This window comes from Camelus bactrianus, chromosome 5 (assembly GCF_048773025.1).
Source record: "Camelus bactrianus isolate YW-2024 breed Bactrian camel chromosome 5, ASM4877302v1, whole genome shotgun sequence".
NCBI lineage: Eukaryota > Metazoa > Chordata > Mammalia > Artiodactyla > Camelidae > Camelus > Camelus bactrianus.
In genome coordinates, this window is record NC_133543.1 from 42,048,999 (window position 1) to 42,063,462 (window position 14,464).

Genomic DNA, 14,464 nt, shown 5'->3' on the forward strand with positions numbered 1-14,464 from the left:
TTTGTGCCCATGAAACATAACCAAGACAGCAACAACAATTATTCCTACACATAATGGGGGAGAGGGCAGAGAAAAGAGATTCTTTCTTGCTTAGAAATAAATTCTGAAATGTGAAAATGAGACTATGAGTGCCTAAAGGCCCAAAAAGCAACTGAGAAGATTTAATTCTTTAGGCCAAGACAGTTTTTTCTCTTGATCAAATCCTGAAAGAGTTTCTATGCCAGAATTTGTCATGTACCATATCAAGCTTTTTAAACAACGGAATTAATAATGTTTGGGCCCTTTCTTGTTAAAAATAGTTTTTATCTTTAAGTAAGAGTTTTTCTTACTGAATAATGAACGATAGGCACATACCAGAGCCAGATCCAGAGGCAGTCACATCATAAATCAGGTCTTTTAGAGTTTTTCCAGCATTTACCAGATTGCACTCAGAGAGGGGTTCCTCCACATTCGGCCTCTTTTTCTTTCTGTAGGTGCACTGTCGAGCTTGGCATGCCCATACTGTCAGCACTGCAGCTATGGACAGGAGGCACACTGGCACAGTAATAATGATGGTCAGCTCCATGGGTCCAAGTTTTGGGGCATTTGGTGATGCTTTAATTAAAAAAAGAAAGAACATGACCATGAGTCAACCCATTTTAAGTATTTTAGAAATTGGAAATGCAATCACCAATATTTCACATTTATAATGTGAATCTATAACGTGCAGCTACACAGTATGCACTCATATTGGTTGGTAAAGACTCTGTAGTAAAAGCAAAGATGGGGAATAGGAGTTGAGGTTAGGATGCAGTAGAGCTTAGGTTATGCCAGGTTGACAATGGGAGACAGAATTAGACTCACGGAAAGCACCTGAGTTCCTTTTCAAAACCTCCAAACAACTTGGTATTTGCTACTATTTTCTTCCCATTTTTTTAATCAATCCATCTTTAAATACATTCATTCATTTATGCCACAAATAATTACTAAGCTCTTGCAATAGGCTGCAACTGTTGCAGGTGCTGGAGAGAGAGCAGTCAGTGAGAAAGCCCAAATCCTTGCTCTTGTGGGGCTTATGTTCTCATATACCACAGATGGACATGTAATACAACAGCAAGAAATCATAAGAGCTATGAAGAAAAATGAAGCAGAGCAAAGAGACAATGATGGTGGGATGCCATTTTAGAGAGATGGGTCATGGAAGGCTGCTCCAGGGAGGTATCAGGGAGCAACAAGGGGAGTCTCTCAGGGAAGTATGTTCCCAGCAGAAGGAAAGCAAGTGTAAGGGGCCCTGAGGTGGAGACCTACTTGGCGTGTTCAGGAGCAACCTGTGCCTAGAGTGCAGTAAACAAGGAGAAGGTAGGTGAAAATGGGGTAAGGAAAGTGAAAAAGAGAAAGATCATGTGGGGTCTCAGGTTAAAAGGACTGTGAGTTTTTTTCCAAGTAGAAGCTGTGGTAGGGTTTTGCACAGATGAAAGACAAGATCTAACTTATATTCTGAGTGGCCACTGTGTGAATAGACACTAGGGATGCAAGAATAAAAGCTAAGAGACCAATTACAATGTGTCCAGTATTTTCACTATCAGCATTTTTGCCAAAAATGTTTTTGCTAAATAACTAATTGGACATAAGGCAATTTTGCTGGAAAAGATGAATAAAAAATAAAAAGGGACATTAAAAAGGACAAAATGAAACATGAAAAATGAATAATAACAAAATTAAAAAGACTATACTGCTAAACACAAAATATCTAAATACATTTAAAATGTGAGTAGACTCATGGGGATAATAGTTTTATTTTGTAGATTGTACCTAAGCACTTGTCTTCCAAGTCTTTCATTCACAGGATTTTATATACTTTTTTTTTTTTTTTGGTTGATTTGTCTCACTTGGCACTGTACCTTTTCTTTTTCCCTAAAATTCTTTCCTTCACTGAGAGGTATCAGTTCCAAGCACCAGGATGCTTATTTTTAAGTGAGCTTTGTACTGCATTGTGAAAGCCTCTATACATCATTTTAGTAAAGCTCTATTAAGCAGAGCTCAGATCATTACTATGGCAACCAATAAAGAGGCAAAAGGTCAGCAACCCTGAAAATGGAATAATATCTATAAAAGTACACTGCTCTAGTGATGGCTACAGCACTCAGGGATGTTTATTACAGATGGGCAATGTTTCTACTTTTGTGAACAAATTTACTGATACAAGTTAGTAAGAAAAAAAAGATGACTCGGCTAGAAAAAGGCTAGCAACACCATCCAGAAAGAGCTCCTTAAGCACTGAGCAATTTTTAAAGCAAACATTTGTAAGACTATCTTCTAAACCAAATGTTGATTGTACTCTCTACAGGAGACAAATGAAGAAAAACTGTAGTCTACACCCAATGAGTCATGGTAGAAAAAGACAATAGTGCAGTTAAGAATACATTTTAATAGATTGTCTCTGATGCATGTATCAATTTTTCTAGCAGGTTTTACATTCTTGATCATAGAAGAACTCTTATTGTTTGATAATTTCCAATTTTTGAGACTGTGTTAACTGAGATGCTTTCTCCATGGGGGCATACGCTAATCCCAAAAGTGAGGTCTGGGGAGCGCTGCATTGCTAATTCTAGTTATTTCACTCCCTAGTAAATTAAATAGAAGAGGATGGAAAAAAAGAGAAAGCACTAGCCCAAAGGAATGAGATCCTAGTTTACAAAAATCTCCCCTTTATAAATTCTACATGTTAAACCAAGACAGCACAGGGGAAGGAAGTATTAACAAGGTGGGAAGAAGGGAATGTGTGAGGTGGCAGATTCTGGGCAGCTGGAGGAAATCGTGCGGCAGGCAAAAAGACTGTAAAAAAAAAAAAAAAAAAAAAAGAGGAGAGGATAAAGGAAGGAAGGAAAGAAGGAAGGAGGGAGGGAGGGAAGAAGGGAAAAAAAGAAGAAAGGAGAAATGTTTTAAATCTATTTCTATGAATCTGCAATTTTTCCTAGAGACCTCAGTGGAACTGGTGATGGTGAAAGTCAGTGGTTCCAAATCAAGTTCAGAACCAGTTTAAATGCCTCCATTTTCCCCAGGACAGTTCCCATTACCTCCTTGCCACCTCCTATTTCTGGCTTTATGGAGGCAAACTCTTCAAAATGAAAAGAAAAAGATGAGAAAATGTGGGCATGAGCTCCATGTTTCCTCCCCTGCGGACTGCTTCTCTTTCTTTATTAAAAGTATGAAAAATTGTTGATGTTTATGAGATTTAATGACCTTTATATTAATTTACAATTAGGAGGAGATGCCTTAGAACTAAGTGGAGGTGTGGACTTCATCAATGACTTCAAATAACTCATATTGACCACTGTCACAAAAATCTTGTAGTATAATATTAATGTTCAACTTAAAGGCACATTTTTTCACTGTATTTGAATGACATTTGGATGACTAGGAACTAAGATATTACAACAAAGCAATGTATAGAAAGAGGTTAGAGTGACTGAAGAATTATGTACTGGCTGCACAGCTATTTAAAAACAAGTCTGAGTAAAGAAAATAGAGTCTTCATCCAGACAAAGTGAATTTTTATGAAACATTTCAAGGTTAATGCTTCCCTCCCAAAAGTTGCTATAGTAAGTTAGCTACATAAATTTAAAAGGGTCCAAAACACCCCTAAAGAAACCACAGGCTAATTTAGCATTAAAACCACTTCTCTTCCTTTTATTAAAGATTCTGCCCAAGTGAAAAGATATTATTTTTCAAGGTTGAACCCATAAACGTATAAATATAAGGCCTTCTGCTGCCTCCCCACTGTCCCCTCACTCCTAGAAAAGGGAAGTATCTCTTTTTCCAGTTTGTGGCTTTGAAATGTTCTCAGAATAAACCAATCAAAAAGACGATGTTGTCTGAGACTCTTTCTGATGGGTCTGTTTCTGTCCTTACACAGGGACCAACTGAATGACACGGTGATGTAGTGTCCATCTATCTACCCCATAAACCTTTATGACTTATGACTTCAATTAAAGGACTTTTTGTTTAGTTCACAGGTTTCTGGGTGGAGGGGAGAATGTGGAAATAATAAGTGCAGCTGAAAAAGAAGACAGAAATACATTACCTCTAAGATATTCAAAGCTACCTTGTTAATTAGCTCAACAAGAATAATTTCTTTTGTCAAAAAAAGAGTGACATGCCAAGCAATGAGAAATCTCCCAAATCTTCAAGATGAACTTTCTTCACCTGCCATTTCAAAGCATCCTTAAATATGGGCACCATAATTTCAAACATTTGCTTGATGTAATGAAAATACATTTCTAATTGGCTTCTTGTTGCTTTACTTAAATTGGTTCAGAGACTGAAACTAAATGGCTTGGTGTGTATAACTGAGAACAACTCTCATGGTGGGGGCGGCAGGGAGGAAGATGCCAGAGACTGAGGAACAGTTCACATCTTTGTGGAATTTAAAATCTACTAAGGAATACATGACCTAGGTAGGGTACAATTCCAAAGCAACTTTGCAAGTATATAAGAAGCAAGGAATATGGGAGATAAGAAAAAAATCATCATGAAGAGTTTCATTTGTGATGAATCAGTCCAGCAATAAAGAATATGCAACTACACTTGTATGTGTGAAGTACACACAGGGGAAGTAGAATGGGTCTGAAGAGTTAAGTCACAAACACCAGTTCTATTTGTCTAACACTTTCATGTAATTTTTCACTCACTGATTACAAGAAGCCCCCCGACTGCCACCCACTGGAGTTTGTCCTAGTCTCCTACTTTTTCACAGTGATCCTTATAAAAGTTATCAGGAAAAACGCAGTTAGAAGTTAATTCGGTTAGATCCCTCCAACATGCTTCACTATAGGGAACAACAAATGGTCTCTCTTCTTCACAAAGCGAGAATAATCATGTCCAACGGGTTGTTTCTAATCAACATGAACCTCAAGTACTGAAAAACAGCAGAATATTTTCTATTCTAATCTAGAGAGTCACCGTAACTCGAGAGCCATGACGGTGACAGAAATAACATAAGAATTTATTTGTGCCTTTTAACTCAATCAGATGGTATACTGATGGGCCATCCATCCTCCGGTGTTCAGTCTATAAACACTGTCTTCATCTGGCCTGATTTCATGAGTGCGTAACAGACAGGAAGCACTATGCATTAAAATATTTCCTGGCTAGTTCTCCTTGTGCTGCTGGTTTTCTGGGAATACATGAAGAACACTGAGAAGCTTCCAATCTTTGTCCACTAGCAACTGAATTTAAGAAAAATAATGTTTTTATATTTTAAGGAAATAGGAATGTTAGATTGAAGAATATCGTCTTTGGAATAAGGGGAAGAAAGAACTTTGACTCAAGCAGGCGTGAGATTAATACAATGAAGGAAAAACTCAAATCAGCTCCACAGGTTTTCTTAATTTCAGGGCATGCACCCAGAGATTGCCTTCTTAATCTACCATCAACACATATTCTCAAATGATACATATCTGTAAAGAAATTAGATCATAATTATACAAGGAATGTTTTAGTTTTTCTTTTCTTAAGCTAACTCTTTACATAAGAAAAAGGATAGTTCCTTGGAAGCAGCACCCTATCCCACAGCAGAGAGCATGTTCTTCAGACAAGGCACTCAAAAACATTGATGACAAAGGGAAAGTTACACCCCTCTGTCCTAAAGTTCATGCTCATATAAATTCTCCCACAGCTAATACATTCACACAAAGCACTTTGTTCACTTGGAAAGATCAACATGAGATAATAATATTTTGACCCAGCTCAACATCCTGTATGTGATAATCACCCCAAAAATATTTGAGTAAACAGGTAACAGTATTTACATAACTGAGAAGAGTAGGGCTTACATAGTGTAAAATCCTCAGTTTAGAATTGGTTATAAATTTTACTTTCAATTTCATATTACATCCCTATGAACAAAAATTTCATCATTGAAATCAGCGTACTTGTTTCCTAAGACAAGAAATGCTTCCTATATCAAACTTTTAAAGCACAAGTTTGACTTTCTTGAATGCTTATATTGCATAGGCTTTCCAAAATGTAAAAATCATAGCATCTTTCTGTTTACAGGGGGAAAAAAATCCTTTCTGGCACACCTGTCAGGTGTGCACTGAATCCTCAGAGAATGAGCTGTAAATGGATTTGTTCATGTGATGGCAGAACAATTCCACAAGGGGTCCCATGAGTATTTCTCAGCATGCTGATGTCACCTTACGCTGACCAGAGCAATGAATTTATATGTTTAAAATAGAAAACTATAAAAGTTAAGATACAATGGATTTTTAAAGGAATTAAAATAACAAGACTTCCCAACCTCCCAAAGAATACTACTATCTGAGTCTGCAAATTTTTATAATTATAGCACACTTTAAAATTACTAATTTTTGATAAATTACTTCTAATGTTTTGGCAGTTTATCTTCCTTCAAATGCAATGCTTCAGTTTGGTTTAAACTAAAGTCTAATTTAGACATGCGCCTAATCAATATGCATTGTTCATTTATCCTAGCTGATATAAATCATAAATTGTTCTTTTTTCTTTACACAGCTGAGAAGAGAACAAGAAGGTGAAAATTTTACTGAGGTTAATAAAGCACCCACATTTTAATGTTGTGCGTGTACTTTCTTTATTGAAAATAATTATTTGAATTAGTCAAAAATACAATAGCATTATTAAAATAGTGTATTGAACTCTGAAAGGAAAAAATAAGAAATTATTATTACACTTACCATTTCAAGCACTGTGTGTTTTGGTAGCAAAATGGGAACAAAGATACCCAGAATTTGAATGTTTTTGTTGAACAGTCTATTTCCATATGAAGGGTGGTAATTAGTGCATGCATAAACTAATAGCAATTCCTATAAAAATTAACCCTATAAATAACCAGCTTCTCCAGCCCAGGTTTCCTAACCTTATCCTGAATCAATTTTCATTGACAATTTTAGAGTGCTCTTGATACTACTTGACATCATTACTATTTTTCTGAGCATGTCTCTGATGTCACCTAGAGTCACCAGAAATCACTTCTGTTACAAATCGAAATGCAACCCAGCTAGGAGAGAAACAAGCAACAAAATGTGATTACTTCACATGGGAAAAGACATGCTTTAATAATAAGAAAGAAAAGTCAGATATAAAATTGTATTAAACAGAATAACTCAACTATATTAAAATAGAAAATATACTAAATTACTGATAGTCGGAACTCTAGACCAGTGTATATAAGCTCAATACATAGTTAGTGAATGAACGAATGAATGAACGAATGAACAGCAAAAGCCCATGCCCAACAAGGGAGTCAGTCACTTCTGCTTCAGCCAATTGACAGCAAGGAGACTTCTAGGATGCCAAATCTTTGGATTTTTTCAAGACAAACCAGACATCTGGATTTTTATATTAAGACTCTTAATTTTTAACATTGTACAGAAATTCATTTTTTCCCTCCAGAAACTACATAGGTAGAACAAAACCTATCTGTGGGTCAGATACAATCTGTAAGCAGGTAGGACTCTGGATGACTTGCTTTGCTGTTTCTATATTCATTAGGAATGGGTTTAGCTAGTAATAACAGAGGAAACTATATAGAAGTTTCCTTTTCTCTTTCATGTGAAAGAAATTTGAAGATGGGTAGTCCAATGTCAGCAGGGTGGCTCCATGAAGTTTTTGGTCAGGCTCCTTTCATTTCCCTTGTTTCCATCCCTATCATGTAGTCATTATCCTCATGGTCCAAGGCAAGTGCTAAACTCCATCCTTTATATCCAGGCAGCATGATGGAGGATGGCATAATAAGGTGCCAATTCTGTTTTAAATGAGTCTTTTCAGATGTTCTCTAAAACACTGCCAGTCATCTTATTAGCCAGAATGTAGTCACATGGCCACACTTACCTGTAGAGTAGCTGAAAATACTGTCTGTTAAGTGGACAGCCATACAACGAGCTAAGTCTAGGGTTTGCTACTAAATGGGTATTGCAGGAAACTAGATGTCTCTGAAACACATTTATATTCTTAGTAAACTTTGATCTGTTAGATTTTTTTCATTAGAGAGAGAATATGTGCAAAAAAACCAAATCATACAGTATAAAATTTTTTTAATTTCCATATATTTACCCTACTCAAAAATTATTTTGAAATTTGATGTTTGGTTCTTCTTTTGTTGTGAGAGCAATATAAAGAAATGTGCATACAGTATATAGGTTGAGTTTAAAAGTAACTATAAGCCTCCATCCATCACCAGCCCCCTTATTCCTTACCTGTTCGCCTACTTAGAGATACCCCTACATGAACCTTGTCCCATCTTCCAGGGTAACCATTATCCTGATTTAGGGAATAATCATTTATTTGTGCTTATACTGTGCTTCCCAGAACCCCTTTTCCTGTATGGTTACAGATTAAAGTTAGGATACTTGCATGTATATTCATAAATGAGAATGGCTTGTAATTTCTTTTTTCATACTGTCTCTGTTGGGTTTTGATTTCAAGGTTATGTATAAAATGAGTTAAGCAGTGTTTCCTCTTTGTCCATGTTTTGGAAGAGTTTGTGTAAAAATTATCCATTCCTGGAAGTTCAGCCAAATTTTCTGGTAGAACCTCTTGGGCTTTGAAATTTTCCTTACAGATATGTCATAAGACTAATATAATTTACATTATACTTTTCTAAAAATGAGGCTCATAAATCATGTTGTTTAAACCTTATATAGTCTCACTGATTTTTTATCTATATATATCAATTACCAAAGCAGTTATATATTAAAATCTCCTTCTGAGATCATGGATTTCTCTACTTTTTCTTATAGATTTGTAACTATTTTCTTCATTTTTGAGACTATATTCTTAAGTACACAGAAATTTAAATTTATTAAGAATCCCTGGTAAGTTGAAAATTTAATCATTATAGAGTAAACTTTTTTAACTCTAGTAAAATTTTGTATTGATGTTAATTTTGCTTATTAATATAAATGTCAACAATTTAGTATGTGCATGGTATATGTAAAAATATATATCAAACCTTCTTATACTTTCCTCTGTTTGTCATTTGCTCTTCCATATTTCCCATTACATATTCTCTCTATATATTACTACATACAAAATAATTTCTTCTGACCTGTATTTCAGATCCCTAATTCTCTCTTCAGTGTTGTTATACCAATTGTTACACCTATCCATTAATTTTCTATTTTTTGTTATTATATCTGTATCCTTAAAAAGTTTCCTTCTTTATTGTTCAAATCTGCTAGGTCACTTTTTTACAATTTTCTAGTCTCTAAAAAATGTTTTCAAATTTGCCTTTTGTTTCTTTAAACTTGGAATAGTTGGTCTATAATTATCATCTGCTAATTCAAATATATGAAACCTTTGTGATCTGTTTCTACTGTGTTGTCTTCTACAGGCTCATGTTCATGCTGTTTTGAACACTTGGGGTACTTGTTTTTCATTATGTACTGCTCAAGTCCTTGCAAAAGTGTTTGTTGCGTCTCTTTGAGGCCTAATATTACAGTGCCTTTCTCCAGAGAGTTTGAACTTTCTTCCGGTAGGCAACTGAGAGCACTATTAGTCTGGGACTACTTAAAAAATTTTTTTCTTCTGGAGAGTGCCACTCAGGCAATGGGAACTCAGGCTTAAAATGCATGTGATAGCCAGGTTATATCCAAAGCTTCTCTGGAGTTAGGTTTTTGGTTTGTGTTTAGGTTGCTATTGTTTTTCCTTGTTTCTTTTCTCCCCCTGCTTCCTGCTCTGCTTAGTAACAAGCCCAAGCCTCCACCCTGGGGTTAGAAGGAGATGGGACTATATCTGGTTTAAACTTGCAATAAGGAAAGAGACCTTTGATACCTCTGCTAAACATGGCAGTTTCTATTAGAATATCCAATTTGAGCAAACCATGTTTTTTTACTTTTTTCTTCCCTGAATCTTGAAATTACTAATAGCAGAACCTAACATTTTTCTTGTTAGAAAAAGCAGACACATATGAGGAAAAAAATATCAGATTAAAGTATCAGAAAGTTATATAATTGTGTCTTAAACAATAATGGTGTTCACCAATTCACATAAAAAGAAAACTGGAAGTAGGCTGGTGACATTGTTGAGTCTCTTTGTTAACAAATCATAGAATGAAACTATTTCCTAATTTCTTATGTTGAGGCTGTTAACTCCCTTATTGGATAAGATATTATTATCTAAGTTTCTGATACTTTTAGTTGAAAACATCCTGACTGATACATTACTCTTTTAAATTTTGAAAATCTAATGAGTGGAAAAAATGATATGTTGTTTTAATTTGCATCTTTCCAGCTATTAGTGCTGTTGAACATCTTTTCAACACTTGACCACTTTCAACATCATCTTCTGTAAAATTTTCATGTGTATTTTTTGCCTATTTTTCATTTAGCAATCTCCCTTTTTCTCTTTCTTTCCACTCTTTCTCTCACCACACACACACACACATATATGCACATACACACACACAGAGGCTCTTTATCTTTTAAATAGTTACCTTTATTTCCGGTTATATGCGCTATAAATATTTCTAACCCATATTTAATTTATCTTTGGTTTATTTGTCTTTTATTACTTATTTTTATTTTAGTTTGCATGTAGTCAATTATATTCATCTTTTCCTTTTATAGTAGTTGGAGTTCCTGTCTTATTTAACAACAGCTTCCATACTACAAAGTCATAAAAATCTTTTTTTCTAAATTTTCCTCTGACATTTAATTTGTTTTATGTTTCACAATTAGATATTTAATCAAGCTGTAATTTATTTTTGTATATGGTATGACACTGTGGTACAGCCCTGTTTTCTTCCAGATGGATAGATAATTATGCCAGCATCATTTCAAAAATAAACTGTCCTGGAATTTCCACTTCTGCCAATTTACACTTTAGATGTCCACAGAAGCCCTTCTTGGTACAGCACACACACAAATGCTGAATAAAATATAAGTGAAAAATTCTTTTTTCTATTACATGATTAAGCTGGTGGGAAAATAAATGAATTGTTCAGCAGCCAAAATTAAAATGTAAATCCAAAGAGATATCTGAGCACTGGGGCTGCCATTTATCCTTGAGGCATCTGCTGGTTCTTGATGGTTAAGTGCTTAGTTTATCAGACTGTATCACAAGATCAGGAGATAAAACATGGTTCCTGAAATTGTGAAAGGTCAGATCAGAGATCCTTCTATAAATCAGGCAAATATAAATGACATTATATTGAGAATAAAATAAACCAGAACATGTTCTGCAGAGACAGAGTGTATAGTCATCTATTTGTCTGTCTCAAGTCTTGACTTTAGGTAAAGCAGAAAAAAATTATCTTTAAGAGTTCTTCACAAGTGTGCATCCATATAGGTAGGCTTAGAGCCAGAATTCATGACATATGTTGGCCAAAAAACCTAATCATAACACTGAATGGGTTTCAGTTGGTAGCAGCCCCAGATATCTGGCAGAAGCTAATATAAATCTCCTCTGGAGGAGCATATTTTAAATATAGGCTTCAAAGGTTTCCTCCAGATACGGTTTTCAAAACATGAGCTCATAACCCAAAATTAAGAAACACAGAAAGAAAGTAGCCACCAAGAATATGAGTCAGCAGAATCAAAAATAGCAGATTCAAACACAGAACCTATAGATATTAAAATTATCTGAGATTTAAATATTAGAAAATATAGGGAAAAGAGTTTAAGAAGCTTGGAGAATAGATACAGAAGGCCCAACATACACAAAATCAATGAAGGAACTGTGAGAACTTAGAGGGTTCACAGATACACCCATTACAGGGACACACATCCAAAACATCTCCAAATGTGAATGGAACTTTGTCACCTATTAGGTGTTTGTTTACCCTACCAAAAATCCCCCTTCCCATCCTCCATCCCTGAAAGGATCCACAAATTTGCATAAATAAGTCCTTTTTTTGAAATGGAAATACTCTTGAAGAGTTAAGAATATATCACTAACTTTTGAAGGTGAATTTTTCCTACCAAAGTGGCTTCTCTCCTAATTTCAGAGGAAGCTGTGAGTAAACAATCTGCTTGAGTTACTGTGCAGGAAATTTAATAAAGTCTGGGAGTACTAAATCAAAGGTCACTGGAATCAAAGCAATACAAGTAGCAACCAGAAAGGTGGGTAAATACTTTTGGAGTTGAAAAAGCTATTCTTACCTAGTCTAAAAATAAACAGTAGTAAGAATTAGATAGGTTACACTACATAAAATATATACGTTTCTCTTGTTTAACTGATTTGCATAGCCTATATTTAATTTTAATTTTTAAGTATTCAGTACTATGCATGTTTTATGAAAATAATAACATATTTACTGTTAGTACAGACATGAACTCAAAGTGCTGTTTTTGGAAATGGTTGCTGCCTTTAAAGTTCTACATGGAAAAAAATCATCTAAATATTTGTGATAGTAGTTGAACTTGGAAGATCACTCCAGTGACACCAAAGATACCTACTTCAATAAGCTTCAGGGAAAGGAGTAATTTTTCTAATGCTATATTTCTACCAAACCATAAAATTACTTCTATCAAGAAAAACTGACTCCTTAAAATTAAACCCACATGCAAAGTCAAACAAGAAAGTATTTTTAAGGACAAGAGATTGAATTTAATGTGATCTAAATCAAATCTTGCTTACAATGACCTGAATTAATTCAACTTTAATCCAATTTAGTATTAAAAATGAATGGTTAAGAAGGTTTCTAATGGCCACTTAAAGGGAAAATATTGCAAATTAAAATAGTAAGTAGATCCTTAATAGATTTTTGAACTAGTAAATTAAAATAATAAGTGTCTGCTTTATTTAAAACTAACACATTTTAAATATCAACTAAAGTGATGTTTCTTAAACTGTAAATGTATCAACAACCTATTAGTGGAGTTTGACCAGCATTTTTACTTAATAGAAGAGCACAGAGTAACTCACACATTTTAAGGATAAGAATGTTTTGTAAATTTCTTGTTTCAGATATGTATGGATGCAGATTGAGAGAAATTATATAAAATGTATTTCTATATATCATAATGGAAACCCGTATGAAAGCCACTAGCCTAAGGTTCTAAGAATTAGAGTTAAACACTTAAAAGGATTTTTAGGAGGGCAACATTTTGTGCCTACAGATCTCTAATTGCTGAGTTACTACATCAGTAGGGGGAGGAAGTGGGGAGAAAAATGTCACAAGCTGTATTCAAGACACAAATTTTGTCACAAAGAAACAAAGCAAGAGCCCCATCATCATAAACAGGACCTAAGGACAGAAAAGGACCAGCTGAAATATGACAAGAGTGGGTTACTGTGCCTACATCAAGTCAACTATCCAGAAATGACCCCACGATCTGGGGTGATGAATGAAAGAGCCAAGGGGCAAGTTTCACTTGGCTTTCAGCTGGAACTGAAAAGGTAAATCCTAGATTTTCTCTAACCTCTTCTGCTTACCTCCTGACCTTTTTTCCTACTGTATTGCTCATGAAGGTGACACAGAGTATTAAGCACTATAGAAATGTCACACTATCTACTTTTCAGAGTGCTTATATATTATATATATATATATAAAATCACATTTGAAATTGATAAATTCCTACTAGGCAGAGTAAGAGGTATCAATCACACTCACTGATAACACAAAAACAGCAGAGTTCTTGGCACTGGTTGTGTCACTGCTCACTCTGGAGGTTCCCAACTCCTCTCCAAAAGCTGCTGTTTCAAATACAGCTAATAACCACTCAATGCTGACTCACAGAGAACAACCCAACACAAGATGGCTGCACATATAATCCTATTCAATTCAATGTCAATTTACCATAACAAGTCACTAAAAGAAACAAATTCTTAGTTTATGTAAAGAAACTTGTTATCAACTAAATGTCATGAAGCATTTTTTGTAGCCATATTAATTACTGGCTAGATAAAACATATCTTCTTGTTTAAGAAATATTTGAAAACCAATTAAATTAATCCATCATATCAACAGACCAAAGATGAAAAATCATGCTATAATCTCAAAAAAATCATGAAAATACTTGAAATGTTAATATTTATTTACAATTTCCCCAAACTAGGAATAACAGCAAATTTCCTCAGTTGATATCAAGGATCTACAAAAAAAAAAAAACCTTCATACTTAATAATAAAGAGTGTGTGCCTCCCAGAACCGGGAAAAAGGCAAGGATCTTTACTCTAAGCACTCCCATTCATCATCATACTGGCCCTAGCTAGTGCAAAAAAGGCAAGAAAAAGAAATAAAATGCACAGAGATCAGAATGGAAGATATAAAGTTGTCTATACTCACAGATAAGATGATTATGTATGTAGAAAATGCCAAAGAATCTTTTAAAAAGCTACTAGAACTAATATAAGTTATTTTCACAAGCTTATAGGATATAAGGTCAATATACAAAATTAACTTTATTTTCATATACTAGCAATTAACATTTAGAAATTGAGACATTAAAAACACCATTTACAGTAGCATCTAAAAGCATGAAATTCTTAGAAATAAACTCAA

At 34.6% G+C, this 14,464-nt stretch overlaps 1 protein-coding gene across 4 annotated transcripts in view; it reads right to left on the reverse strand.

The window, feature by feature from the left end:
* The window catches only part of ACVR1C (activin A receptor type 1C), a 138,821-nt gene that overhangs the window by 98,906 nt on the left and 25,451 nt on the right, over positions 1–14,464 (reverse strand). For all 4 annotated transcript variants that reach the window (XM_074363692.1, XM_074363693.1, XM_074363691.1 and 1 more), the window contains exon 3: positions 355–594. In XM_074363692.1, coding sequence (XP_074219793.1) covers positions 355–594 — 240 coding nt within the window. The remainder of the gene's footprint in view (positions 1–354; positions 595–14,464) is intronic.